General features: G+C 43.8%; 1 protein-coding gene across 1 annotated transcript; it reads left to right on the top strand.

Annotated features, from left to right (window-relative positions):
* The first annotated feature begins 8,456 nt into the window (after positions 1-8,456).
* il6st (interleukin 6 cytokine family signal transduce) lies at positions 8,457-26,974 on the top strand. The gene is given in 18 exon segments (XM_068710402.1): positions 8,457-8,629; positions 9,073-9,145; positions 10,438-10,737; positions 11,170-11,317; positions 12,247-12,407; positions 12,526-12,680; positions 12,856-13,018; positions 14,190-14,269; positions 15,791-16,037; positions 19,150-19,320; positions 20,426-20,527; positions 22,605-22,751; positions 22,877-23,017; positions 23,913-24,009; positions 24,350-24,431; positions 24,893-24,989; positions 24,992-25,315; positions 25,318-26,974. Coding segments are annotated over 17 exon segments (2,625 nt in total). The 5' UTR covers positions 8,457-8,629; positions 9,073-9,084; the 3' UTR covers positions 25,467-26,974.
* The last annotated feature ends 6 nt before the right edge of the window (positions 26,975-26,980 follow it).

Raw genomic sequence — 26,980 nt, 5'->3', positions numbered from 1 at the left:
AGTAACCCGCGTGGCAAACAAATCCAGTGGGAGCAGGCAAAAGGGAAGGTCCAAAGTCCAAAAAGGCAGGTCAATACACGGATAATCAGGATCAGAATCGGAATGACAGGTTGCTGGATAGCAAGGGAAACACACTAGACAATCTGGCAGAGAACTGAGGGAAATGGGCCGGTACATATACACTGAGGGGCTGATTGCTGATGAGGAGCAGGTGAGTATGGAGGTGGGGCAGGCCAGGTGAAATGAAATCAGCAATTAGTGCAGAGCGGGGGGGGGGGAGTGGCAGATTCTGAAATGACATGAGAGTTAGTGTGGCAAAACAGGAGACGGACAAATGAAAAACTAAAGCCTGGCTGAAGTTGTGACAGAACCCCCCCTTCTAGGGACGGCTCCTGACGTCCCACCGGGCTGGTCAGGATGGTCCCTATGGAAAGCTGAGATGAGGTCAGGGTCCAAGATGTTACGAGCTGGAACCCATGAGCGCTCCTCAGGGCCATAACCCTCCCAATCGACCAGGTATTGAAAACCCCTTCCCCGCGGTCGTGACTTGATGAGACGATGGACAGAGTAAGCAGGACCCCCGTCAATGAGCCGGGGGGGTGGCGGGGGTCTGGAGCTGGCTCTCCTTTACGGGTTTGACCTTGGAGACATGAAAGGTGGGATGAATTCTCATGGAGCGAGGAAGGCGGAGACGGACTGCAGCAGGGTTGATGACCTTAGTGATGGAGAACGGGCCCACAAACCTTGGGGCCAACTTCCTAGACTCTAGCCGGAGTGGGAGGTCATGTGTGGACAGCCAAACCTTCTGACCAGGAGTGTAGCAGGGTGCAGGGATCCGACGGCGGTTGGCATTTCTCTGGTACCGGTTGGACAAACGCAGGAGAGCAGAACGGGCCCGCCACCAGGTGCGCCGACAGCGCTGGATGAACGCCTGGACAGATGGGACCCTGGCCTCTCGCTCCTGCTCCGGGAACAGTGGAGGTTGATATCCCCGAGAGCACTGGAAAGGAGAAAGCCCTGTTGCTGAGCTTGGAAGCGTATTGTGAGCATACTCCACCCACAGAAGCTGTTTGGACCAGGAGGTCGGTGTCTGGGATGCAATGCAACGCAAGGCAGTCTCCATTTCCTGGTTCATCCGTTCCGTCTGTCCGTCCGTTGGATTGAGGATGGAACCCAGAGGATAGGCTGACCGTGGCCCCCCAACAGCTGGCAAAACTCTGTCCAGAAACGAGAAGTGAACTGTGGCCCCCGGTCTGAAACAATATCACAGGGGAGGCCGTGCAGACGGAAAACATGATGTAACATAAGTTCAGCTGTTTCTTTGGCAGATGGTAATTTAGGCAACGGAACAAACTGAGCAGACTTAGAAAATCTGTCCACAATAGTCAGAATGGTGGTGTTACCCTCTGAGGGAGGCAGTCCGGTGACAAAGTCAAGTGAGACATGGGACCATGGACGATGAGGAATAGGCAGTGGCTGAAGACCAGAAGGGGCATGGCGAGCAGTCTTGTGCTGAGCACAAATCTGGCAAGCGGCGATAAACTCCTTGGTGTCCTCTTCAATGGAAGCCCACCAGAAACGTTGCTTTAGCAGAGCTAGGGTGTGCCTAACCCCTGGGTGACAGGCAAGGCGAGAAGAATGTCCCCACTGGAGGACCTGAGAGCGGAGACTCACAGGCACATACAGACGATCATCAGGGCAGGCACTGGGAGCCGGGTGGTCGGCCTGGGACTGTTTTACCTTGTCCACAATGTCCCAGGTAACTGCGCCGATGACCACCTTAGTGGGGAGGATACTCTCAGGCTGTGTGGGACAGTTGTCTGACTGGAACTGACGGGACAGGGCATCTGGTTTGACGTTCCTTGTACCTGGGCGATAAGACAGGGTAAAATCAAAACGATTAAAGAATAATGCCCATCTGGCCTGACGGGAGTTCAACCGTTTGGCTGACCGGATGTACTCCAGGTTTTTGTGGTCTGTCCACACCACAAACGGATGCTTTGCCCCCTCCAACCAGTGCCTCCACTCCTCGAGAGCCAGTTTGACAGCCAGTAACTCCCGGTTTCCAACGTCGTAATTCCTTTCTGCTGGGGACAACTTGTGGGAGAAAAAAGCACATGGGTGTAACTTTTGGTCCTCAGCTGACCGCTGAGACAGGACTGCCCCCACCCCGGAGTCTGACGCATCCACTTCCACAACAAACTGGTGTTCAGGATCTGGAAAGATGAGAATGGGAGCAGAAGAGAACCGTGATTTTAACTCCTTGAACCTCCTTTCTGCAGCAGGGGACCATTGGAAGGCTATCTTCTGGGAGGTGAGGGCTGTCAGGGGAGCTGCCACAGAACTATAGTTGCGGATAAACCTACGATAGAAATTGGCAAACCCAAGGAACTGTTGAAGCTTCTTCCGAGTGGTGGGAATCGGCCAATCCGCCACTGCTTTAACCTTGGTGGGATCCATATGAATACGTCCAACTGAAATGATGTATCCCAGGAACGACACCTCAGTGGCATGGAACTCAGACTTCTCCACTTTCACAAACAGCTGGTTCTCTAGGAGTCTCTGGAGAACACTGCGGACATGCTGCACATGTTCCCGTTCAGTCTTTGAAAAGATGAGGATATCGTCAAGATATACAAACACAAACACATTGAGAAAATCCCGGAGCACATCGTTCACTAAGGCTTGGAATATTGCAGGAGCATTAGTGAGTCCGAAAGGCATAACCAGGTACTCATAGTGGCCTCTAGGGGTGTTGAACGCCGTCTTCCACTCATCCCCCTCCCGGATGCGAACAAGGTGATAGGCATTCCTGAGATCAAGCTTGGTAAACACAGAAGACCCTTGTAACAGTTCAAATGCAGAAGAGATGAGTGGGAGGGGGTACCGGTTTTTAATGGTGACATCATTCAGACCGCAGTAATCGATGCAGAGTCGGAGGGATTTGTCCTTCTTATCCACAAAGAAAAATCCGGCTCCAGCAGGGGATGAAGAGGGACGGATGATGCCTGCTGCCAGTGAGTTGTTAATGTAGTCGTCCATGGCCTTGGTTTCAGGGGCTGACAGAGAAAAGAGTCTCCCCCTTGGCGGTGATGAGCCAGGGAGGAGGTCAATGGCACAATCGTACGGGCGGTGTGGGGGAAGCGATGTGGCCCGTACTTTGTTGAACACCTCCCTTAAGTCATAGTACTCGGATGGGACACCTGAGAGATCTGGGAGCTCATTAGAGGAAGAGGTGTTGAAGGCAGGTAGCAAAGCAGATTTCAGACAGACCGCATGACAATGTTCACTCCATTGTAGAATGGAACCAGTCCCCCAGTCAATATGTGGATTATGTTTTATTAACCAAGGAAACCCCAGGATGATTGGGTGCTGAGGAGTATTTATCAGGTGAAAGGTAAGTGATTCAGTGTGGTTACCAGATATGCCCAGATGAAGAGGAACAGTGCGGTGGGTTACTGTGCAGAGGAGGCGCCCATCCAGAGCAGTCGCCTTGATAGGCTCGACCAAGGGTTCCTGGTTAATACCCAGTTGCATGGCAAGACCACGATCCAGAAGGTTGGCATCGGCCCCGGAGTCAATGAGGACAGAGACAGCGTGTGATTGTCCATTACAGTTGAGCTGGGCGTGAAGTAGTGGACGAGAGGGCATTTCAGAGTTCATGATATGGCTCACCAGCGCCCTCTGGATTCCTGGTGAGCCCTGTCTTTTACTGGACAGGAAGACACATAATGACCTCCCTGCCCACAGTACATGCAGCAGTTCTCCCTTTGGCGCCGCTGTCGTTCAGCCGCTGACAGCCTGGTCCGGCCAAGTTGCATGGGTTCAACCGGGTCTCCAGAGGCACCGGTGGGAGGAGAAAACATTGAAGTGGGAGGTGACGATGGAGGACGTGGAAGGCTCCGGGGAGTACTGATCAGCGCTCTCGCTCGTCTCCTTTCTTGGAGACGCCCGTCAATGCGGATGGCCGTGGCGACGAGCGTGTCCAAATCAGTCGGAGGATCCCGAGCCGCCAGCTCATCCTTGATGCCATCAGAAAGGCCGTTGTAGAAAGCGTCAGTCAGGGAGGAAGCGTTCCAGTCACTCTCCGCAGCAAGTGTCCGGAACTCAATGGAATAATCAGTCACTCTCCGGTTCCCCTGAACCAGGTTTAACAGTCAAAGAGCAGCCTCTCGACCAGGGGTAGCATGATCGAACACCTTCCGAAGACCCTCAGAGAAGGCAGTCATAGAAGAACAGAAAGCCGACTGCTTCTCCCACTCAGCGGTGCCCCAGTCCCGAGCCCGCCCAGTAAGCTGGGTGATCATGAAAGCCACTCTTGACCTCTCAGTGGGATATGTGAGAGGCTGAAGTTCAAAAGTCAATTTGCACAAAGTCAGAAAAGAGCGGCAGGTACCTGGAGCTCCAGAAAAGCGCTCCAGAGCACTTAAGCGGGGTTCTGGACCCAGAACAGTGGGAACAGAAGGACTGGTGGGTGGTGAAACCGCTGGCGTTTGTCTGAGCTGTATGAGCTGCTGAAGCTGATTGCTCAGAGCCTCCAAATGTTGGTTGTGGCGTGCAGAAGTCTCCTGGAGAGCCGTCGCCATAGCGGTGAATTGCTTCTCATGATGGTGTAGGGCAGCAGCTTGTGCTGCCATTTCCTGCCTTATTTTCTCCATGTCGGCTGGGTTCATTTTTGGCCAGATTGTACTGTCAGGTATCACAAAACGACAGACAAGAACCCAATAGCACGACACAGAAAACAGTTCAGGTGTAGAAACCGGGTTTAATAACCAGCAGATGTCAAACCAGGTAGTAACCCGCGTGGCAAACAAATCCAGTGGGAGCAGGCAAAAGGGAAGGTCCAAAGTCCAAAAAGGCAGGTCAATACACGGATAATCAGGATCAGGATCGGAATGACAGGTTGCTGGATAGCAAGGGAAACACACTAGACAATCTGGCAGAGAACTGAGGGAAATGGGCCGGTACATATACACTGAGGGGCTGATTGCTGATGAGGAGCAGGTGAGTATGGAGGTGGGGCAGGCCAGGTGAAATGAAATCAGCAATTAGTGCAGAGCCGGGGGGGGGGGGGGGGGGGGGGGAGTGGCAGATTCTGAAATGACATGAGAGTTAGTGTGGCAAAACAGGAGACGGACAAATGAAAAACTAAAGCCTGGCTGAAGTTGTGACACATTCTTAGGCTGCAAAAACAAAATCAAATCCATCAGAGAGATAGCGGGAATATTGTGAGTAGTCAGATCAACAGTTGGGTACATTCAGAGAAATAAAGAACGCCTGGATGTCCATAGAAGACAACAGTGGTGGATGATCACAGGATTCTGTCCTGAAGAGAAATCCCTTCACAACATTAAGCCAACTGAAGAACAGTCTCCAGGAGGTAGGCATATCTATATCCAAATCGATCATAAAGAGTATACTTCAGGAGAGCAAATATAGAGGGTTCACCTTAATGTGCAAACCATTGATAACCTAGAAAGGCCAGATTAGACTGTGCCAGAAGTGGGTCTCTATTTTATTTTTTTACTCCCAGATTTGAACATCTTCCAGGTTCCAATTGTCAAATAATCAATATATTAATTTGTGTCAAAACGGCTTAAATAACAGAATGAAAAGAAATGTTTGATGAATAAACCAGGTGTGTAATATATCTCTACTTGTATTCTTCTGATTTCATGTGTTTTTATGGACCATCTTAAATCCTTAATATTTCTGTGTAAATTGAATATGCCAGGCTGAACACAATGGGATTGGGCCCTAATCTCAACACTTACGGACTCACAGTCAGAAGTCTGTGAGGGTTTAGGGCTGTCCCACTGTCAAAGCGTTGAGTGTAGGTCTCGCTTGCAGACATTTAAAAAATGTGTAAATCTGCATTTTAGCAGACTTTCCCTTAGGGAATTACTCACAATTCATAGTGTTGTGTCTGGTTTACCAGGATAAGCCGGAGGCACATGGGTGTTGTTAGTGGTTCCCAGTTTACCTTGTTCGGTAAAGATTTAATTAAGCCCAAACAGCTAAGGGGCAGTGAACATACAGTATGTCATGGCTAAAACTGAAAGCTGCTAATGGTCTCGGCTACATGGTCGCTGATTTTCAGGTTCGTTGAGTCCGTGTCCCCACACGTGGCATTGTGGTAGTTAGGGATAACTGAATTGGAACCAATATGACCAGATGAATGTAATAGCAGATTGTTGGGAAGAACTGTTTGAAAAGAATAATTGAAACTTAACTAAACCCCAAGACACCAATCCCTAGTAAAGAGTGGGATAGCTTTGTGGACTGTCAGAGTATTCACCCAACTTCCATTCCAGATAAATGATAGACCACAGCTAGACTAGCCATCCCCGCACAGAGTGAAGCCCTAGTGTGGGCTAACGTTCCCCCTCTCTCTTTAAGACAGCAATATTACGGCCTGGTGGAACCCCTAGGGGATTATAGGGGTATAGCGGTGGCTAAGGCCCTACATCAGGGGTGTCAAACAAATTTTCACCCTGGGCCACATCAGCATCATGGTTACCCTCAAAGGGCCGGTTGTAACTGTAAGACTTTATAACTGTAACTACTCCCTAACATATTGTTAAATGACCCTGCATTTGATTATTGTTTATTCAAGTGTAAAATTATTGTACATGCATTATAAATGTAAAATTATATTTAAGCACATTTCTGTTATTATAACATTAATCCTTTTAATTTAGGGTTAAGAAACCCACATTACTCTATCAAGGATCAAACTTCTAAAGAAAATAACAAAGGCAAATATCAACAAGCACAAGTTATTACATTAACTTTGTTCAAAGCTATTTTTGTCACCTCTCTGCATTAAAAATGTCCCTCCCCGCTGTCGTCCCGTGCATGGGAGCTACATCCAAGAGCTTCTCACTGACGGTCAAGTCCTTCAGCCTCTTATAAACACTGATAGATGCGCTGTGTCCGTGTTGTCTGTGCTTTCATCAACAGCTAATGAAAAAGACAAGTACCTGCTCGTCTCTTCAGCTAGCTATGTTGTTTGATTGCCTGCTAGTTCCTGAACTTGGTCTGCGATGGAGTTTCTTCACAAACTGACATTTGTAAAAGTCTGTATCTGGTCGGAGCACACCTGCTCACATACCATTAAGCATGAACTGCTTCATTGATATTTTTATTTTCAAATCTAACCTTTTTTTTGCTGGCGGTTTCGTGGGCCAAATAAAATGACGTGTCGGGCCGGACCCGGCCTGTGGGCCTTGAGTTTGACATGTCTGCACTAGGGGCAGTGAGGAGGGGTTGAATCTCCTTAAGGGTAAGGAACATACACTCTTATGCTGTTGATCTCCAAGAGTTCCAGAGACTATCCACTATCTCTGCTGTTGACCCTGGGAGTGTGAGAGTTAATAGATGAGTTGTAGATGTTAGTTTTTGCTCATATAGTTTTACGTTATTATTATGTAGTTTTACTGCATTGTATTTATGTCCTTTGCTTTATTTAATCATACAGCACTTTGGTCAACTGTTGATGTTTTTAAATATGCTCTGTACGTTTGGATTGGATTGGAATTACAGCAAAAGCAAGATAATGCTAAAGATAGGAGGTGAGAGAGAAAACCACGTATGTAGAATTTAAGTTGCATTGCTCATCAAATACGTCTTAAATCCTCATTTTAAAGTCTGTGATTGGGGAAGATTTAGATGCATATAAGATGCCCTGTATTTGACAATATACAAAGACTAGTTCTCAATCTTGGAAAATGTAATGATTTTCTAATCCAGGGCTGCCATATGTGGATTACTGAATTTGGCTGAAAAATCTATAAAAAGATGCACATTACAGTATGCCCTTTTCATGACCTCTGCCTTGTGTAACAACCTTTTTTTGCCAGTGTTGTTTGCTTGTATTCTTTTGAATCAGTTTGTGTAACTGTAAGCTTTTTGAAATATATAATGATATAACCTGCTACATTGTGTTGTACGTTTTTACTGTAGGACTATTGTCTCTCCGTTGGACAATAAATAATACTTTCCCTGCTTGTTGAGTTGGCATACATGCAGCCTGTTAGGCCTTAATACTCTTCTGTTGGACATTAAACTCTTTACAACGAATCAGCAATCTGTTTTGTAAAGATAAGGCAACCATAGTAAAATGATCCCCTCCCAATCACATCATGTGTTGTCTTGTTCTGCAACGTCAATGTCCACGAACCTTTATGGGCACGTGCATTCTTTTGAACTAGAGGGGCGGAGACATACTGGAAAATATCAGGGGGGTGGGCGTATATCCGAGACAGGAAAAGTGGAAACCACTGATTCGTCAGATATGTTTGACGGACAATTTATCGGACGAATCAGCAAACAGTATGTCTTCACTGAGCATTTGAGCAGATCGCTAAACTCTCACTAGAATGCCAAAGAGCTCACCAGTAGAGAGGTGGGTCCATCAGTATGCTGTCAGATCGTGTCCGTGTGGCGCAACATGTTGCGACACAAGTTTCCCTTGACGGGAAGTGGGCGGTCCTACCCCAGAATCACTGGGACGTGACAAAAAATACAGCTAAAATTCTTGTTTTGGCGATTGTTCGATTTAAGCAATACATAAATATGGTATTGGTGTAACAGAAATCACACAGGGACCAACATTGAAGCCAGTTAGGTAAGTGATAACGTCTTGCTTTTTAGTGCGTAAACAATATGGCGTTAACAGGGTGGCGAAAATGTGAGCTCTCAATGCTATCCTAAATATTGAATTCGCAGCACTGTGACTACTATGTAACGCGACGTACGTTGTTAGCCACACGCTAACATAGTCTGTGCTTATTTTGTATGGAACAACTTAACGCTACGTTAGCCACTATTAGCTAACACTGCATTCTAAGCTAGCGTTAGCGCAAGTATCTTAGCAAAATGAGAACAGAGAATATGAAACTTAAAGAGGGGCCAGATGAACAGCCAATAAATTACGTCGTTTCTCAATGACTAGTTTAGCGTTAGTTACTGGGGCGATGTGGTGAGTTTGTAGCAGTTATGGTTGAGACAGGGCTGACGCTAACGGTACTTTCTCCAGTCTGACGTTTTGTGCTCTGTTTATGTTCCTAGCTAGTCATCATCATGGTGTCTTTCCAGCTGTTGGTGTTAGCCTGCGTTGCCTCCGCTCTTCCTGCTGCAACTGGTCAGTACCCTTCTCCATCCCGAGTCCTGCCACTGTTTGTCTTTCAGGAGACACATAGAGGCCGAACACATCTCGTCACGAGAACATGTCACGTCTAGTTCTCTGCTGCTGTTTGCATGCGTTATGTCTCATCTGCTGCTGCCCTGGAGTGGACACTATAACGTTTCCATTGACACTTTAACAATGATGTGCACTAGATATTTTTGCCACGGTCATTTCTACGTGTCACAGCAGGAAACACTGGTGGAATTAATAACATTAATGATGGGTGCATTCCACTTAGATGCTTGAACTCAAGGGCCCTGGTATTGTGCGTACATGTCACATTAACTATTGTTGATGCTGTTAGTTCCATCAGTTTTCTCCAGCTATAACAAGTCAGTATGTCTGCCTTGAGAATACATTTAACCCTACCTGCTTCTTAAAGCAACCCTGTGGAGAAAACAAACTAAGTTCTGCTTCCATTCAGTTTTTTCCCCCACCAAGGCACATAGTGTGTATCATTGAGACCTAACAAATGTAATGGAGGATGAATTCCCTACTTGGCTACCCTATTCCAGGGCGTAACGATGGTTTAAAAAGTGGGTGGGTGGAGTTCTCCACCAGGAAAAAATTGTATACTGGTTTATGCATTGCTACACGCTTTTCTCATATTCCCAACTATTTAAAAGCAACACATTAACATTGCTATCCTGCTTAGTTTAAGCATTTTGCCAGAAAAGTGGTAAATGCCTCTTAGTCTCTGCATGTTTAACCCAGAACCCTACTGAACGTCACATGTGTGGTACTCCGTTAGAGATATAATCTACATACGAGCTGGTCTGGTAGATCTATGATCCAACATTATTTATTATTTATCAAGATCACTGCAATGTCTGTGCTAACTTTTGTTTGTCAAAGTCCAGTGTTGAGTACTCTTTGACATGAGCAATACATTATGTTTATACCTTCTAATTTTAATGACTCCCTTTTTAATAAATATAAAAATGAGAACTATTCTATAGCCACCATCCCATGTTAATTTAATGGACCAAAAAAAGGGATTTTGAAAAGGTGACCATGTCCATCGCTGTTGAATGCGCAGTCACATGAGCTCTGCCCTGCAGGTTGAAGTGGCTCCTTAAGAGTCTGCTGGGCCGATGGGCATGCAGTGTACCTGTCAAAAAAATGTGTTGTTCCACCAGTTTGAGTTTGATAACGGACATTGAATTGTTTTCTTGTTTTGTTAGTCTAACAGGTGTTACCTTTATTTGACGCTGTTTTCTGATAGCCTTGCTCTCCTTCAACTTCAGAACACAACAACCATTTGGTGATAGCCCCACAGTCTCCAGATTTAGAGATCGGGACCAACTTTACGGCTACGTGCATGATCGTCAACACAGCCGAAGTCACAGCAGATGACCTCTACTGGAGTCTGTTTGAGACTACTGTACCCAAAGAACAATACACCAAGATCAACGAATCTGCTCTCAATGTCACTGTCCCCATCACCGGTGAATCTCAGTGGTTATATTGCCACTGCAAGAAAGAGTCGCCCTATTGTGCCCTGAACAGAGGCAAATTTATTCACGGGATCTACCTTACGAAAGGCTGTAAGTGCTTCTATGTTTGGCCATTCTTTCTATTAGTCATGATCACATTGGACTACAGACAGTTTGAAAACTGTCTGTAGTCAAATGTCCGCTGTTAACATCCTTGAAAGCTCGCAGACCAACTGTTACAGTGATGTGGTATTATTATACCACATTATTATTATTAAGTATATCCAGTGTGTTCGGTTCCCTTAGACTTTCTGAGCCTAAGGAATAGTGTAGTCTGAATTTGAGCTTCAAAGCAACCTGAACAAATACTAGACACACTTTTGTGATTAAACATAACCTTACTCTTATCTTTGAGTTGTTTCTCAAATACATTGATACCTATATATATATATTTAAAAAAAAGTAGTTCTGTATATATAAAAACACCATCTATTAAAAAATGAAGCAAATAAGATGTCTCTGTGTTGTTTGTCTCGATGTCAGATCTTCCGGGGAAGCCTGAGAATCTGTCCTGTATGGCCGTTCAGGAGAAGAAGCACATCTCTAGAAAGATCAGCTGTAAGTGGGACCCAGTAGGACGTCAAACCGAAAAAGTCCATACATCATACACACTGTATGTCGCAGTGAACCCGTGAGTATACCCCTAGAAGTTTTTATGCCTCTGTGGCCAAAGGAATGTTGTTGTTTTTTGGTTGTCTGTCCGTCCGGTCCATTCTCAGGAACGGGATATCTCAGGAACGCCTGGAGGGAATTTCCACCTTGACTTGATGATTAACGACAATATTTTATTTGACATAATTCTGCTCATAAAATGAATATAGGGAAACACTGAGCAGTTTTAAAAAGTACCTTCACTCAGTCTGTTAATCCTGCTTGCCCTGCCAGATAGTAGTGACAACAAGCTTTTTCCACACCCTGTGCAGCAGTGATGTACCAAACCACTATAGCACCATTCTACATTTGAGCTGACTTTGGTCACAAGTGCAACAGACCTCACCTTTGAACCCATCGAGGCCAGTGCAGCTATGTTTTTAGTCCTTCTGAAGTCGAGTGTGTGTGTGTGTGTGTGTGTGTGTGTGTGTGTGTGTGTGTGTGTGTGTGTGTGTGTGTGTGTGTGTGTGTGTGTGGGGCACATTACGTTTTCCGTTGAACAAAATTCCTTCCGCACTCAGCCACGAAAAAGGACGCAGTGTCATAAATGATCAAACTCCGACGATAATTGTCAGTCAAGGCACAGAGATAATTCAACTACAAGTTAGATTTTACATTCGATCACTGCTGCAGCCAGTGAGAGAACTGATGCCACTGCTCTGTTCCTTGGTTTTATTTCAAGCCATCACATTTGCTCTTCATCAACAGGCAGATGAAGCCAGCAGTGTTACAGATTTCATGTCTGAGAATGGGTATATATTTGTGTGTTCTAGTGAGAAGGCTGAAAGGTTGGAATATTGGAATTTGTATGAAAAAAAAAAAGTATTGTGAAAAGTGTTCCATTTGTATTTATCGCTGTGTAGGCCTTGCTGTTGAGTTCCTCTAAATGGTATTCAAATCTTTTGTCAGCGGTCCTAAGCACTATAATGTGTCGACCGAAAACAACAGTGTCCAAGTGGAGTTTGAAGCCACTTTCCCCAATCATATGACGCTGGAGATCTGGGTGGAGGCACACAATAAACTGGGGAAAATACAGTCTGAGCATCTGGATGAGGATGCCGGCAGGTTTGGTAAGTTTGCATTTTTATGTCTGCTTGTTCTGACCTAGTCTGGTCTAAAACCTGTACACACCAGTCACAATGCTGAAATGTGACTAAGGACGACAGCTTGTTGTGTCTTTCGTTACAGTGAAAACAAACCCTCCATCAGATGTCAAAGTCATTTCCGAGAAGAGTTTTCCCACCTCCCTTCTGATAAACTGGACTCATCCTATTCCTAAAGAATATGTGAGATTAACATATAAAATAAGATTCTGCCAAAATGGATCTCAAAGTTGGACTTATGTAAGTATGTTTTTCTCATTCGAACACTCAAAGTAACTTCTTTTTTTTAATTTCTTCCATATTTCTGTGTTATTTTCTGTGTGTGGATGCCTGGTCAACTGACAAGTTTGCTGTTTGTCTTTTCTAATTATTAGTTGACCAAATCAATAAAAGAGTTGTGTTTAATGTCCTTTAGGTACCTCCTAATGACACTGCCATGGACATACAGTCCTTCAGACTCCAGAACCTTCAGCCAGACACAGTATATGTCACTCAGGTGTGCTGCAAAAATGCAAGAGAGGGCCATGGTTACTGGAGCAACTGGAGTACCAACGCTACCAAGAGAACACCAGAGGACCGTGAGTTTTATGATATGACATTTCAGACTACTTTGACCAAGTAAAAGTGTTTGGCGAACAAATACAACACAAAGTTCAAAGACAATTCAAAGACCATTGAAGAACGTCAGATAAATGTATTGTCAAATATCTGTCATACCTGATGGACACAATAACTGTATTTGTAGTAACATATTTGTATGTACATTTTCAAGTATTGCATTAGAAAAGCTGTATGGAAACGGCAAAATGCTTTAAAATTCCGTAACTGCGTAAAAAGCTTTTTCGCTCGACAGGCGCAGTGGTGTAGTAGCTAGCACTGTGGCCTGGCGACCTGTCCGAGGTGCGTTTCTATGAATCCCACTGCTCTTCTCTGCAAGACCCACCCTGTGCAGCATTCAAATGCTAGCATTGGCCACTCGCCGAGGTACTGGCAACCTGATTTGTTAGCCAGTTAACCAGTGGACTTTCCTGACCCTCTTATACTTGAGGTCAATGCCTAACCTAATCCAATCATCTCTTCCTCACCTTTCTCCCGGCAGCATGAAACATGTCCAATACTAGCTGACATGAAAGACCTCTCCGTTTTTCTATCGTACGTTGTCAAGCCGACTTTGTCTCCTGTTTGCAGTCTCTTGTTCTTCTACTATTTACTGACAGATTACAGTCATGCAAAGCCTCTAGCTCCTACTACGATGTAGCGATGCGGTTATTCGCTCAAAACCAGTTGATGGAACCGGGCCTAATTTGCATTTCTTTTTTGCAACATTTCAAAAGTTTGTTTGAAATTTGCTTGACAATTGAATGAAAACATGGCTAATATGAGTCCTTGTAACTAAGTTCTTGAGACCTTCCTTGCGCTTGGTAAGTACTTAAAGCACTGATATCAGTGTCTGGTGAAGATTTGCACTGTTCAAAGTACGCACCAAATGGGGTTTGACTGCCACAGTGTGCAGCCTGGTAAACACAATTTGTGCAAAATGTTGTGCAGTCTCATTGACCACTAACCGTTAAGATGACAAATATGTAAAATGCAAATTTACAGCGGTGAAAGGAATTGTTGAACCGCTGAATCTGCCAACTCTAATGTCGTAATGTAGATTTGTAAGATATGGTGTGATGATTTTCCTTATGTTATTTTGGTAAACAAGATATTTAAGTTTTAGTTTCCTTTTTTTTTTCTTTGTCGTAGTACCAGGTAAACCAGATTTATGGAGAATCATTGCTGAAGGTGACGGCATAAACAACCGACGAGTGCAGTTTATTTGTAAGGTAAATAACCACATCACATTCAATTTAACTCTCAAAAACGGTCACAACTGATAATAGAAATAACACTGTTTGCTTTGGAAAACATAGAACACCAAAAACAATAAAATGATAGAAAGTCTTTGTGTAGACTCTAATGCCCAGACCACAATTGCTGCGAGAGCAGTGCCTATGCGTAGCAGGAACTTCTTGCTTTTTTCTTTGGCCCTACATTACAGCTGTAATGAATGTAATGAATCCTACATGAATACAATGTTGATTTTTGAGCTTTCACACCTTGAACAAATTCAATAACCAATCACGTTGTACAAAACGGACGTCAGGTCAAAACTTACACTGTAATGTAGCCAAGGGTTATGACGGTCTTGTCCACATGGTAACCCATAAATTGCGAAAACTTGGAAAAGCTGTTGTGAGACTCGCTGCCCGTCAACCTATATGACCCAGAGGTCACTGTCTAACCATAACCGTTAAAGGTCACTGTCTAACCGTAACTGTTGGAGGTCACTGTCTAACCTCGACCGTTGGAGGTCACTGTCTAACCTCGACCGTTGGAGGTCACTGACTAACCTCGACCGTTGGAGGTCACTGTCTAACCTCGACCGTTGGAGGTCACTGTCTAACCTCGACTGTTGGAGGTCAATGTCTAACCGCAACCCAAATTTGGGTTCTCATCTATCGTCTAGACAAGACAGGTTATTAGTTTCCCCTATATTTTTTAGGATTATAAAACACAGAGTGTAGTATGAACTAAGAATGCAAACTTTATTACTCCATCAATTGACAAATGCTGCATGTAACAGATCCTTATGTTCTTGCCTTTCACAAGAAATGCCCCAGACATATACACTATGTCAAATTCTCTCAGCAATAAAATGGAGTCTAAGTAAAAGTATTTAGCATTTTCCTGTTGTTTATTAGTCACGCCCCTGCTGTGTAAAAGAGGAACATACCTGTTACTCAAAAAAGGTAAAGATGTTATTTTATCTTTGTAATATATAAGGAGTCTAAAAATAACAATAAATCTATCCTAATAAATGCGTACAAAAAAGGGTTTGGCTGTAGTTAGGTCTATTATTGTCGAACAACTGCATTGTTAAACACATGCATGGCATTTGGTGGCATATTCCCTCAATGTGGATAACAAGGGGAGTTTGTTTCAGCTTAACAAACTAGCAGAGCAATTTAAACAGCATGTCTCAGTCCCAACATAGAGCTTCTTTCAAAGTTGTTTCACCATAAACTCCACTCACTGTGTTGATTGAATGTGTTTTTTATTCGGAGGACAACAGAGTTCTGTTGAACAAAGCTTTAATCTTTGAAGGATATGGGTAGTAAAGGCCTGAATACACAGCGCACAATGGCATCACAATAATAGTAACAAAAACAATCTTAAAATGTACCCAAATGGTTTCTTTGAGATAATTGCATCCCAGGTTCTGAAGACCACACTGTTTTTGCAGCAGTTGTATTTTGAGTTGATGCAGAAAGGTGACATACAGTGTGTCACTTTGTTTCTGCCAGGATCCTGTGTTTGCCAATGGGAGGATAACGAGATTCAACGTAAAGATTCAAGACCCAAAGGATAAAGTGAAGAATGGGAGTTTGGAGAGGGCGAGTTTCCCAGTCAACAGGTCAAACAGCGGCGCTATCACTGTCCTTCACCAGATTCACCTGGCTGACAAGAAATCTGTTAAAGTGTACGTCTCCGCTGTCAATTCTGTGGGGAAATCTGCTGAGGCATCGTTGGTCATCTCACGAAAAGCACATGGTAGGTGTTACACTCTAAACGCACACGTACATTGTATAATCTAAACCGCTGCATTTATTATTAGTGCTGTAACGTATACACCACTGGCATATGTACATAAAGCTGTTTTATTGTGTTTTAATTTATCGACATCCCGGTCCAGCAGGTCAGTTTTTATCTGACTTCCCAAGAACCTACTGATCAGTGATCATAAACATATTTTCTTTTATCTCTCTGTAAATGCTGACCCCTTGTAGGGCTGGGCGGTATACCGGTTTTAATTTCCCGTATGATATTCATTTTTCAAAACAACTGCTGTCACTCTCCAACAGGAAGCAAAATATTTTGTTTGCCGCATAGATGGCTACGGTTGGAGCTACTAATGTAGTGAGAGGGACCCCTAAGTTATGGTTATAACGTCATAACACAACAATTAATAACCCACAGCTAACGCTCTTTAACGTGGCATCACCACGACACACAACAGTTTGTGACACGTAAACAATTTGTAACACTAATAATTGTACATTTTTAAAATTTCACCGCCGAACAGCATGCTGGGTACAGCTCGGTAGCTAGCCGTTAGCACAACAGTCTGCTAACAGCTGGGAGAGGCTCCGTCGCATTACTTAAAGAACAGAAAAGAGCAATGCAGGAGGAACAAAGAGAGACCGGAGATGGAGACGGAATAGAGTCTGTGCCCAAGAGAGGAGCTGTGTCTGCTGTTTGGAAGTGTTTTGGTTTTAAAAAATTTGACGTTTTGCGAGTTTGGAGCCACTGTTGTTGCTGCTGGTGGTAACTCGAGCAACTTACACCTCAGCAGAAAACATGTTATTTTCATGTGTGTATTAGATGCAATCTGAATTGTACACCTTGAAAACTGCAAACTTATCTACGTCATATTTTCATGTTTGTTAAATTATCAGTAGCGATAACTAAATTATATGCTTATTATACATATTACAAACAAAAACACTTTAAAAACTCTTAAAAAATAATTTTAATTATTTTTTTTTGCTTTTTGGGGTATTTTGGTTAGACACATATGCAACGCTGATTAGACTGTAATATGTGTGGTATTTGTTATAAATGTACGTTGGTACATAGAGGGTGATAAAAAGCTGTACATGTTGGGTCTTAGGACCCAGGGGAATGTAGGTGAAGGGAGCAGGAAGAGACGGAAGACATGCCACACAAACAGCTGTTCACCGCTTGCTGACGGTTCTTGTGTTAAAAATGTCCACTTAATAAGTAAACGCTTGATAAAATAATTTTCGGCGTTAATTAGTTAATGCGTTAACGCGGAAAAAAAATACCGTGAAACCGTATAATGATATACATTTTTGGTCATACCGCCCAACCCTAACCCCTTGTGTCTTAAAAGAGCACTGCGTCCCCGCATTTTTACTCGGTAAAAAGTACAGCTGATCAGTTCGCAATGCATTTTTGCTGTGATATTAACATACATCTTAATGATGTTGAATTCTGAATGCAGTCTTTTAATGAGCATTTCACTACGTTGCTGGACAAAGTGGCACCATTTAGGGAAAGGGCTATCGGCAGCACTTCTCCGTGGATGGCAGACGCTGTCTGCAGCCTGAGACCAAAGTGAGGCAGGACCGAGCGGCTATGGAATGCCACTGGGCTAGAAATGCATCGCACATATCTCAAACATCTCCGAGAATCTTTTAATGCTGTATTAAAGGAAGCTAGAACTGCTTACTTTGCAAACTTCATTTCTTCCTCAAAAAGAAGTCCTATGATTTTATTCAACACTATTAATAACATTGTTTCACCACCACTCTCTACATTACCATGTTTTTCTATAGATGATTGAAACAAGTTCCTTACCTTTTTTATTGATGAGGTGGCTATTAGGTCCAGTATTCATCCTGGGACTTGTTCATCCAACTCTAGCCCCTCTTGTTGTCCTACTGTTCTGTTATATTAAAAAGACAAAAACCTAATCCAGGTCAGTACTCCAAATTCATTTATCCTTAAAACTGGGCTACGTAGTCCAATCGGTATCTTTTGACAAGTGGACAGCAGAGACAGGAAATGAGGGCACAGAGTGAGATGGGGGATGACATGCAACAAAGATTCCCTGCTGGAACAGTAACCCAGGACGCTGAGTTTCATGGTCACTGCCTTAACCTCTGAGGACAACTATTTGTCTCAATTTCTTCTCACAAATTTGTTGAAACCTGTGTTAGTGAGCACCTCTCCTTTGCCAAGATAATCCATCCACCTAACAGGTGTGGCATATCTAGCTGCTGATTAAACAGCATTTTTTTATACACAGGTGTGTCTTGGGCCACTCTAAAAGGAGCAGTTTATCTTGAAAAGAAGACTCTGAACTATGGATTTCACATGACTAGGGCTACAGATGTGCATTTTTTGGGTCATACCGGATTCATTTGTAAAGAGAACTCGTCTCCAAAGTGCCAGATGCCATTGAATGTGAGCCTTTGCCCACTGAAGTCGGTTACGACAACGAACTGCTGTCGGGTCAAGACCCTGCTGACTTGTTGCATCGACTCTCCTGGTAGCTAGTGTCAGACGATGTTGCAGGTGAAGAAGCCGGATTTGTAGGTCCTCCTGTCAGGAGGATGGATCATCTTGACAACAAAGAGGTGCTCACTAACTAACAGGATTTTAACAAATCTGTGACCAAGTTTGAGTGAAATAAGCCTTTGATGTGCATAGAAAAAGGTCTTAGGTCTTTATTTTTAACTTCTGAAAAATGTAAAAAAGCAAAAACAGAAGTGTTGGGTTTATATTTTAGTTCAGTGTATGTAGTCCAATTGACATCCAAATATCATATATGACACAATATGATGTGCTGCTGCACCACATGGCCGTTGTTTTTTTGGAACGTAATGAGCTGATTCACGAAGCCTCCTACGACTTACCCTTAGTCCAGAGCAGAGACTCCAGCTGTTTATGGAAATGCAGCCGAGCTCTCAGCTGCAGGCTGGACTGTAGTTCGCTGCTGCGTCTGATCCTGATCCTGTGCACACAGACGCATGCTGCTGCACAACACGGCTAATAATGACCTTTTCTGAGTGTTGTGAATGCTCAAAGTAACAATGTGATATTCTGTGTGTGTGTGTGTGTGTGTTTTTTTTTCCAGAGCTCGCTCCAGTTGGAGAGCTGAAGGTGTGGCCCCATGGGGGCCGGCTGTGGTTAGAGTGGAAACCCCCCAACATCACAGCTCTGTCAGAGTACATAGTGGAGTGGGTCAGGGGTGATCAGACGGACTGGCAGAGGGAAAACAGAAACACCAGGCACACTGCCATTAAAGGTAACCCTTTTCCTTTCCAACGTACCATCAAAGTGATATTTCATACAAAATATGTCCTCATTGAGAATGAACCACTCACGGTCTGTACAGTAGATAGATGTGTAGGTCTATCATAGACTGTGGTCAGCTTGGATGTACACGGTTGCAATAGATTCCAAAAATTAGTTGTCCTGAGTTTCAGTCCGAACAGTCATAGAAACTTGTCAAACCATTTGTTGAGCATGATATAGTGAGTCGACTATATTAGTGAATGAAAATGTAATCACTTAGTGATGCTGGCTTGAATGAGCCCTTTTAGAGAGGAACTAACCGTTTGAGTGGCAGGCCCAGGGACCTGAATAGAAAACACCAGTGATCAAGCTAAGTCACACTGGATCTGTCTAGAGCAGGGGTCATCAACGTTTTTCAGGCCAAGGACCCCCAAACTGATAGAGAGATGGAGCAGGGACCCCCTACTATACACAGCATATAGTATAAAATTGTGTTTTATATTAAACTGGGCCTAGTGCCATGTATAAACATAATTGTGGAAACAAAAATGAGTGATGGCCTATTAGTGCCACTGCCATGCATAAACATACCTGTTATCTTCCATACAATACAACTATTAAAATGATGGACAGATTCATGTTTGGGGAAGAAAAAAAAAGAAAAGAAAAAAAAAATTGTCTAATCAACCAAAAATGTTGCGGACCCCCTGCAGTACCTCCGCGGACCCCCCCCCCCCCCCCCCCCCCTATGTTTGCCACTTATTTATATACAATATGAAAACTAATGAACAGACTCAGAAACCTGCTTCTGTTGTGTGATCCAGTCAACATCAAGTTTGCGTTCGTGTTCAGCATAGTTATGTAGTTTCTGTGCAGATTGCTGCACTGCATTACGTCTGTGACAATGTGTAAATCCAAGCTGACATGGCTTTTCTCCATGGAAACACAATCTGCTAACAGCCACCCTTCAAGCCCACAGGGTGTCATACTGAAAAGATGGATTTGGGTTGAGTATCATTTAATTGATACTCTGCGTTAATCTAAATACATGGATTTCTATGGGCCTTCCTCTAAACTAACATTTTTTTCAACTCTTGATCTCATGTGAAATCTAGGCAACCTTGAGAAGTTTGTTTGCTACAATGTATCTGTGTATCCAATATACTCTGGACGGACTGGGAAACCAGCAAGCACAGCAGCCTATCTGGAGCAAGGAGGTACGATAACACACACTCTCATCAGTGACTCATTGTAAGAAGTGAACCATTGTATTGTGAATATTAAAAGCAGCAAACGCAACACTTTTCTGACGTATCCAAACTCAAAGATATTCCATTTACAAAAAAGTGAGACAGAGACAAAATGCAACATACTTTGAAGCTGGTAACTGTGGAGTTTATAGAAGATGCGCATTGTTGTATGTATTTCCTTTTAATGTTTGCATTTACTGGGTCATATTTAAATGATAAACCAACATTCAATGACTATTGATTTTCCTTAACAACTGAATAAATTGTTTTTCATTGTGACATGAATTTTCTATGCTGCATTTAAATCAAACGACCGTGGCTAAGTGGAGAGCAGGGCCGCCTTTCAATCAGAGGGTTGGCGGTTCGATTCCTGGCTCCAGCTAGTCTCATGTCTATGTGTCCTTGAGCAAGACACTTAACCCCAAAATTGCTCCCGTAGCTGCGTCTATGGTAGATAGATACTGAATTGTAAGTCGCTTTGGATAAAAGCATCTGCTAAATGACTGTAATGTAATGTAAAACGACAACACTACAAACAAAGTGAAGAGGTGTAACACATTTCAGTGTTGTCCTACTGTAATATATATGTAATAATAATACTGTACATGCACAGTGCAGTGGAGATGGGAGATATGTTGTCCATGCAACACTCCTATTCACTTTGCTTCCTGTGTTGTGTCTCAAGGAACAAATCGTTGTCATTGAACATATGTTTTTCTGCCAGTGTGCCACACCCAAAATGTGAGCGTGCCCACAAAGCAGTCACAGGGGCTGTGATTGGCCTGCCATCACGTTCACTACTGTGAGGAAGAGCCTTTCTTGTCTGTGTTTTTCACAGCCTGCTTTAGGCTTGTTAAGTTTAGCAGGAACAGAACCTCTACAGCCCACCTCTGCTGCTAACTCTACTTAACTGATCTTTTTACTCTCATAGGCAAGTTAAGAAATCACAAGCAAATAGACACCACACAAACGTCACAGTGTTAAAATAAACCAACAACATAAACTTGAGGTAATTTTCCAACACCAATGGCTGACGGCAGACTTTATTAACTCCACAAACGGCAACAAGAAGCTTGTCGTAGCAGTGTGCATTGATTTTTTTGTTTCCCCTTGAAACACTTTCTTTGCACCGCTGTTTCATAAATGCTGCGCATGCGTCTCCAAGTTGGTGAAGATACTTCTTTATTCTGGTCTTGTGTCTATCTGCATGTGTTTCCTTAATGTGTGGTGGATTGAGCTCTCAGGGCCACCGTACTTATGCCATTAAGAGCTGGTCTTGGATTAGTGCTGGCTATTAGGCTCATCTGGGATGAGCCGGTCCTGTACAGAATTGATAGCCGCACAATGCATGCCGGTTAGATTTGTTGATGAACACGTGTGTAATGAGGTGAAGGCAGTTTTTAGAGCCAGACGATGGGAAATGTCTGGCTGTTGTCTGATCGAAGAGCTGATTGGCTCTTAGTTTTGACAACAAATACCACGTTTTGTAGAAAATCCTATTTTTCTGTGTAATTGTAATATTCACCACTAGATTGTTGGCTATTTGTCTCATGTTGTGGGACAAAGGTTTAATCTAAAAACATATCTTGTGTGGTTGATAATAAGAAATCTTCTTTATACAACTCTTATCAAAATGAGCATGACAGTGTTTCACAGGCAGACATTAAAAGAGCAAAGGATAGAATATTATACCAGATACACGCACATTTCCACATAAATCTATGTTTACATACTCATATAAATAAATCTGAACGAGGTCTGCAAACTCTAACAGGATGTAACTGTTTCTTTGACTTCCTGTTTTCGCAGCATTCAGTGTTAATGAAGAGGAAGAATATACAGGAACTGTATGCAATAATGGGCCACGATTAAAATTATTTAGTTTTGTTAGACTTGATAATAGGACAAATTTCAATTTTCAAGTTTTTTAATTTCAACATGTTCCTCCAGAGATGTGGCCACAAAATCATCAGTACAAAGTCAGGCTGTATCTGAATCCAGTTGCATGATTAGCTACATGATGATGTTGCTGTGTTGGTTGCAGCTCCGTTGGAAGCCCCCGCTGTTAGATTGAACGGTAAACCGGGACATAACAAGGCCGAGCTGGTCTGGAAGGAGCTCCCCCAGAGCAGTCGGCGAGGCTTCATCACAAACTACACCATATTCTACACAAGTGGAACCGAAACTCACAGTACGTAGCTCTGACATGAATAGAACGAGATGGCTGTCTATTTAGTGTTGGACCACAGGAAGTGTTTTCCTGACGGTACCCAAACGCCACTCTTGTTTGCTCATTTCTGTTTTGCTCATTTTCAGAAATACACGTGCCAGCTGACACCACCTCATACACTCTGAAGTCACTGACAGGCGACACCAAGTATGACACTTGGATCAAAGTCTCAACCATCAGCGGCTCAGCCACCAGCATCAGTCACTCATTCACCACTCTGAAATATGGTGAGTGGAAACCTTGGTGGCTGTGTCCCAAAGACAATTTTGACTTTTCCATAAAAGGATTAGACTGTGAAACAACATACAATCACACTCAAAGTCACAGCCAAAGTTCAATTTGGACATCTAGCATACTGATGCTGCTCATTGATACCTTATTGACACGGCCTGGTTCACAACTAAATCAAAACAAATCCTGTTTTGAGACGAGGCATCATTATATTATGAGGAAAAAACCCCATTAAGGATTGATTCATAATGTGATGAAGAAGTTGTTGTAATACTACAAGAATGTATTTTTTTTTTTATTATTTAGAAACAGGATGTAGAGGATCTGTTGAGGTTATATGACGGTATAGTTCTTACACATTTAAATGGTACTCCCTCTCAACCGCCATTGATCTAGTCCTTGCTAGACATGCACAGAAAGAAATGGCATGAGATCTTATTTAGCTGCACATGAACTGTGACTGAGCTCATTTGGTTGCCTTTGTAAATGCCCTGGTAACTCAAAAAGTTGTCATGATACTAGTTTTCAATCCTAATAATTTGTGTTAAGCTCAGGAAATTTTCCTTTGTATGTTTTTACTTTTTTTCCATTCCTCAAAAACATGATCAAGTTTAGATTTGATCTCAGGCTCTGCACTTTAATATGTTACCTACCGTTCCTTTGAGAAATCCAGCACTGATAGAAAACATAAGAGATAAATAACTGTGCACATGTAGTGAGGGAGGGCTCTGTTCACACATACACACGTTGATCAGCTCAATTTATTTCCTTCATTGTGGAGACTCGACCACAGCTGGACTGCTGTCATGAAGTCTACTGACATGACTGTTTCTCTCTAGCTTGGCTTGTGTGGTTGTTGGTAGAATGTGGTATTCTCTGTGTTTCCCTCAGCACCAGGAGAGATGGAAGGCATTGTGGTCGGAGTGAGCCTTGGCTTTCTGTTCATCGCTGTCGGGACCATGCTGCTCTGTGTCTACAAAAAAGATGCGTAAGTCTGAACACCTAAGCCGTTGCTCTCAGAGCCGGGTTTGAAGCCCACCGTGACTGTCTTTGAGGAGAGACGTAGGGTTCTCATTTAAACAAATCTAATGATGGCAGGCTTTTCATCACTCTAGTGTGTGGTCACTCATAACAGCTGTAAACCCTCCAGTGGACCGTCTTATGAACTGGTCCATCTGAGTGTACCCTGAAGAAATAATCGCTGAACTCCATTGCTCAGATACATAGTGAATGAAAATGATTTAAAAGATCTTATGTGGACGTGTTAGCTCTGGATCCACAGTCTCTAAGCTGAGACATGACCCTCAGTGTTTCCTCTCTTCCTACAGGATCATGGAGAACTTTTGGCCCCGGATTCCGAATCCTGGAGAGAGCACCATTGGAAACTGGTCTCCTGATTATCCTTTGAAAGTGAGGACTCCTTTTGAATGGACACACATGAGGGTGACAGCATGTATAATATGTCAATATGCGACAAATCAACATCCTATAACAGTCGGACCTGTTGAAGGTTCGCTTGCACAGAGCAAATCTCTCAAGCTCCGTGTTGTTTTCCAGCTCTAGCCTGCTTTCATTCTGCAGCGGACCAGTAACACTGGGAGGGACCACTGGGAGGGACCACTGGAGGGACCACTGGGAGGGACCACTGGGAGGGAACACTGGGAGGGAACACTGGGAAGGAACACTGCGTTCAGGATAATTGCGATCAGGAATATTCAAAAGAAATTTCAAGTTTAGGCTAAGATGACTAAGAAGTGTCCTTATTCTCGCCACACCATCACTGCTCTCTCTAGTGAAACTAGAGGCCTTAGACTCCAGTCACTTTTCAGTCTGATCATAATTAGACTTTTCTTTCAACTTGTCCTCTACAGACAGAGACATCAAAGGAGAACGGTCTGTGTGGCGTCAGCGTGCTTGATGTGGATGTGTGCGATGGGAAATGCATGTTCGAGGAGGACAAGGCCAGTCTGCCCTGAAGAAGGACAAGTATCTGTCCGAGGAGCACAGCAGCGGCATCGGTGGCTCCTCCTGCATGTCCTCACCTCGCCAGAGTGTGTCTGACAGCGACGAGGGCGGCGACATGGCCGACACCACGGCTAGCACCGTTCAGTACTCCTCGGTGGTGGCCTCCAGTGGTTACAAGGGTCAGACCCCGAACTCCCAACCCCAGCAGGCTGTCTTTTCACGGTCCGAGTCCACGCAGCCCCTGCTGGACTCTGAGGAGAACCCAGACACGTTGCTGCAGGAGGGCAGCAGACAGTCCAGCGTTTCCCCCGACTGCCCTGCTCCACACACACTGACATCATGGAGCAGCAGGAGGTGCTGGAGCCCCTGGACTTCTGTCCCCTGGAAGAGGACTGTGAGCAGGCAACACCGACAGACGGCCAGTCAACAGCGCCGGCCTCCAGCTACATGCCTCAGCTTGGGGGCTACAGGCCACAGTAAGAGCGCAGACGGACCTGGAGGTGTCATCTATGCGAATGCTTCTGTGCCTTTGTTAAAGTGGCAGTAGGCAGGTTTTAGCTTGAACTTATCATTATGAAGTAAATGTTGATTGCACGTGTACTGGTTATAGAATAATGTTTCCATTGATTCCCTATAAGCCAGTTTGTCACTGTGCTGTTCTGTTTACCACCGGGTTTGACCTCCAGGAAAAGTGAAGGCTTTATTTACAGCACTAAGGAAGTGCGTCAACCATTGCGCAATCAAAACAGGAAGAGGATAGTGTTTTTGTTTTCCCCTGGTAGCTATCGGTAGCTATCACCACTGACCAAAGATTATCAGTGTAACTTCTTTGCAGTCACCAGTGGTGGAAATGGCCAACAGTGGATCAACTGAAGTAACTGTGGAAAACAAAATGCAGTGTGTCCTGTGCTGTGTGTCGACAGCTCTTTTCCAATGAAAGTAGCTAGCAATAGCTCCAACGTCATACCAAGCCCCCAGGAAGAGCGCCGACTTTGAGACAAATTTGACATGGTGGCCAAACAACTTCCGTATCCATCATGTGATGCCTTTGGAAACGATAAGACTTTTCCCCATTGACTTACGTTGGGAAAGAGACGGCTATTGACTTCCTTGTATGAACCCTTGAATGGCCATAATTTAAGTCATTAGGTCCTAGAAGTTCTAAACCTTCCTCTGTCCGTGTGAATAAGAACGAGGCGGGGCTAGAAGCAAAGATAGTGTTCATGCTCTATGGATCCACTGATGAGGAAGGTTCACGTATTTTTACCTGAACTCTATACTTGGAAGTCAACATTTCTTTGCTTCATGTGCCACATGGCAACTTTTCATAGGAATGAACGGCGTGCCAGCTCTCTTTATATATTTATCATTCTCTCATTTGCATACCGGTGACGTCATGGTGCATTCATTTGCATAAGCTTACCCCGTACTGTTGGCAGAAGAGCCTGTGATTACTCTGAGCTGCACTGAGATTGAATAAGGATATGTATTTGAATATGTCTTGCTTTTTTCCCTCTGATAGTCACCAAATTTGTTGCCAGTAGTAATCTCGGAAGAAAAATGAAAGCAATCCTGTTATCTTTGCTACAACAACAGCAGAAGCAGCAACAATAATAGCATTTGGAAACGCGGGGGGAATTGAATAGTTGTCTATTGCCACGTTAATGTCACAATGTTCTTTTCAAGTCTTTGAAGCAGTGAAGAGTCTTTTATGCGTAACCAAGTGTAAATATTTCTATTTACTCTTCAATGTGAATTACAGCTTGTAGTGGTAGTTTACTAGCTTTGCACTCACATAGAAAACTTCCACAGCCACGTCTTTATAGTAAATAATACCTAAAACCTACTCACACATGTATGCTTAGTAAATGTCACATGTTTAGGGAGTGATGGGTGCTACAGCAGGCGGACTGATTCCGTTTCTGTTTGAGCAGTCTGTCTCTGTAGCGCCCTCATGTGGATGGGTTTACCTCTGCTGGGATGTTACAGTTGAT

Source organism: Cebidichthys violaceus, unplaced genomic scaffold (genome assembly GCF_023349555.1).
Source record: "Cebidichthys violaceus isolate CVI_PGR_0920_01 unplaced genomic scaffold, fCebVio1.0.p SCAF_152, whole genome shotgun sequence".
Lineage (NCBI taxonomy): Eukaryota > Metazoa > Chordata > Actinopteri > Perciformes > Stichaeidae > Cebidichthys > Cebidichthys violaceus.
Note: the sequence above shows the minus strand (reverse complement) of the source record. Positions and strands in the feature narration are given on the sequence as shown.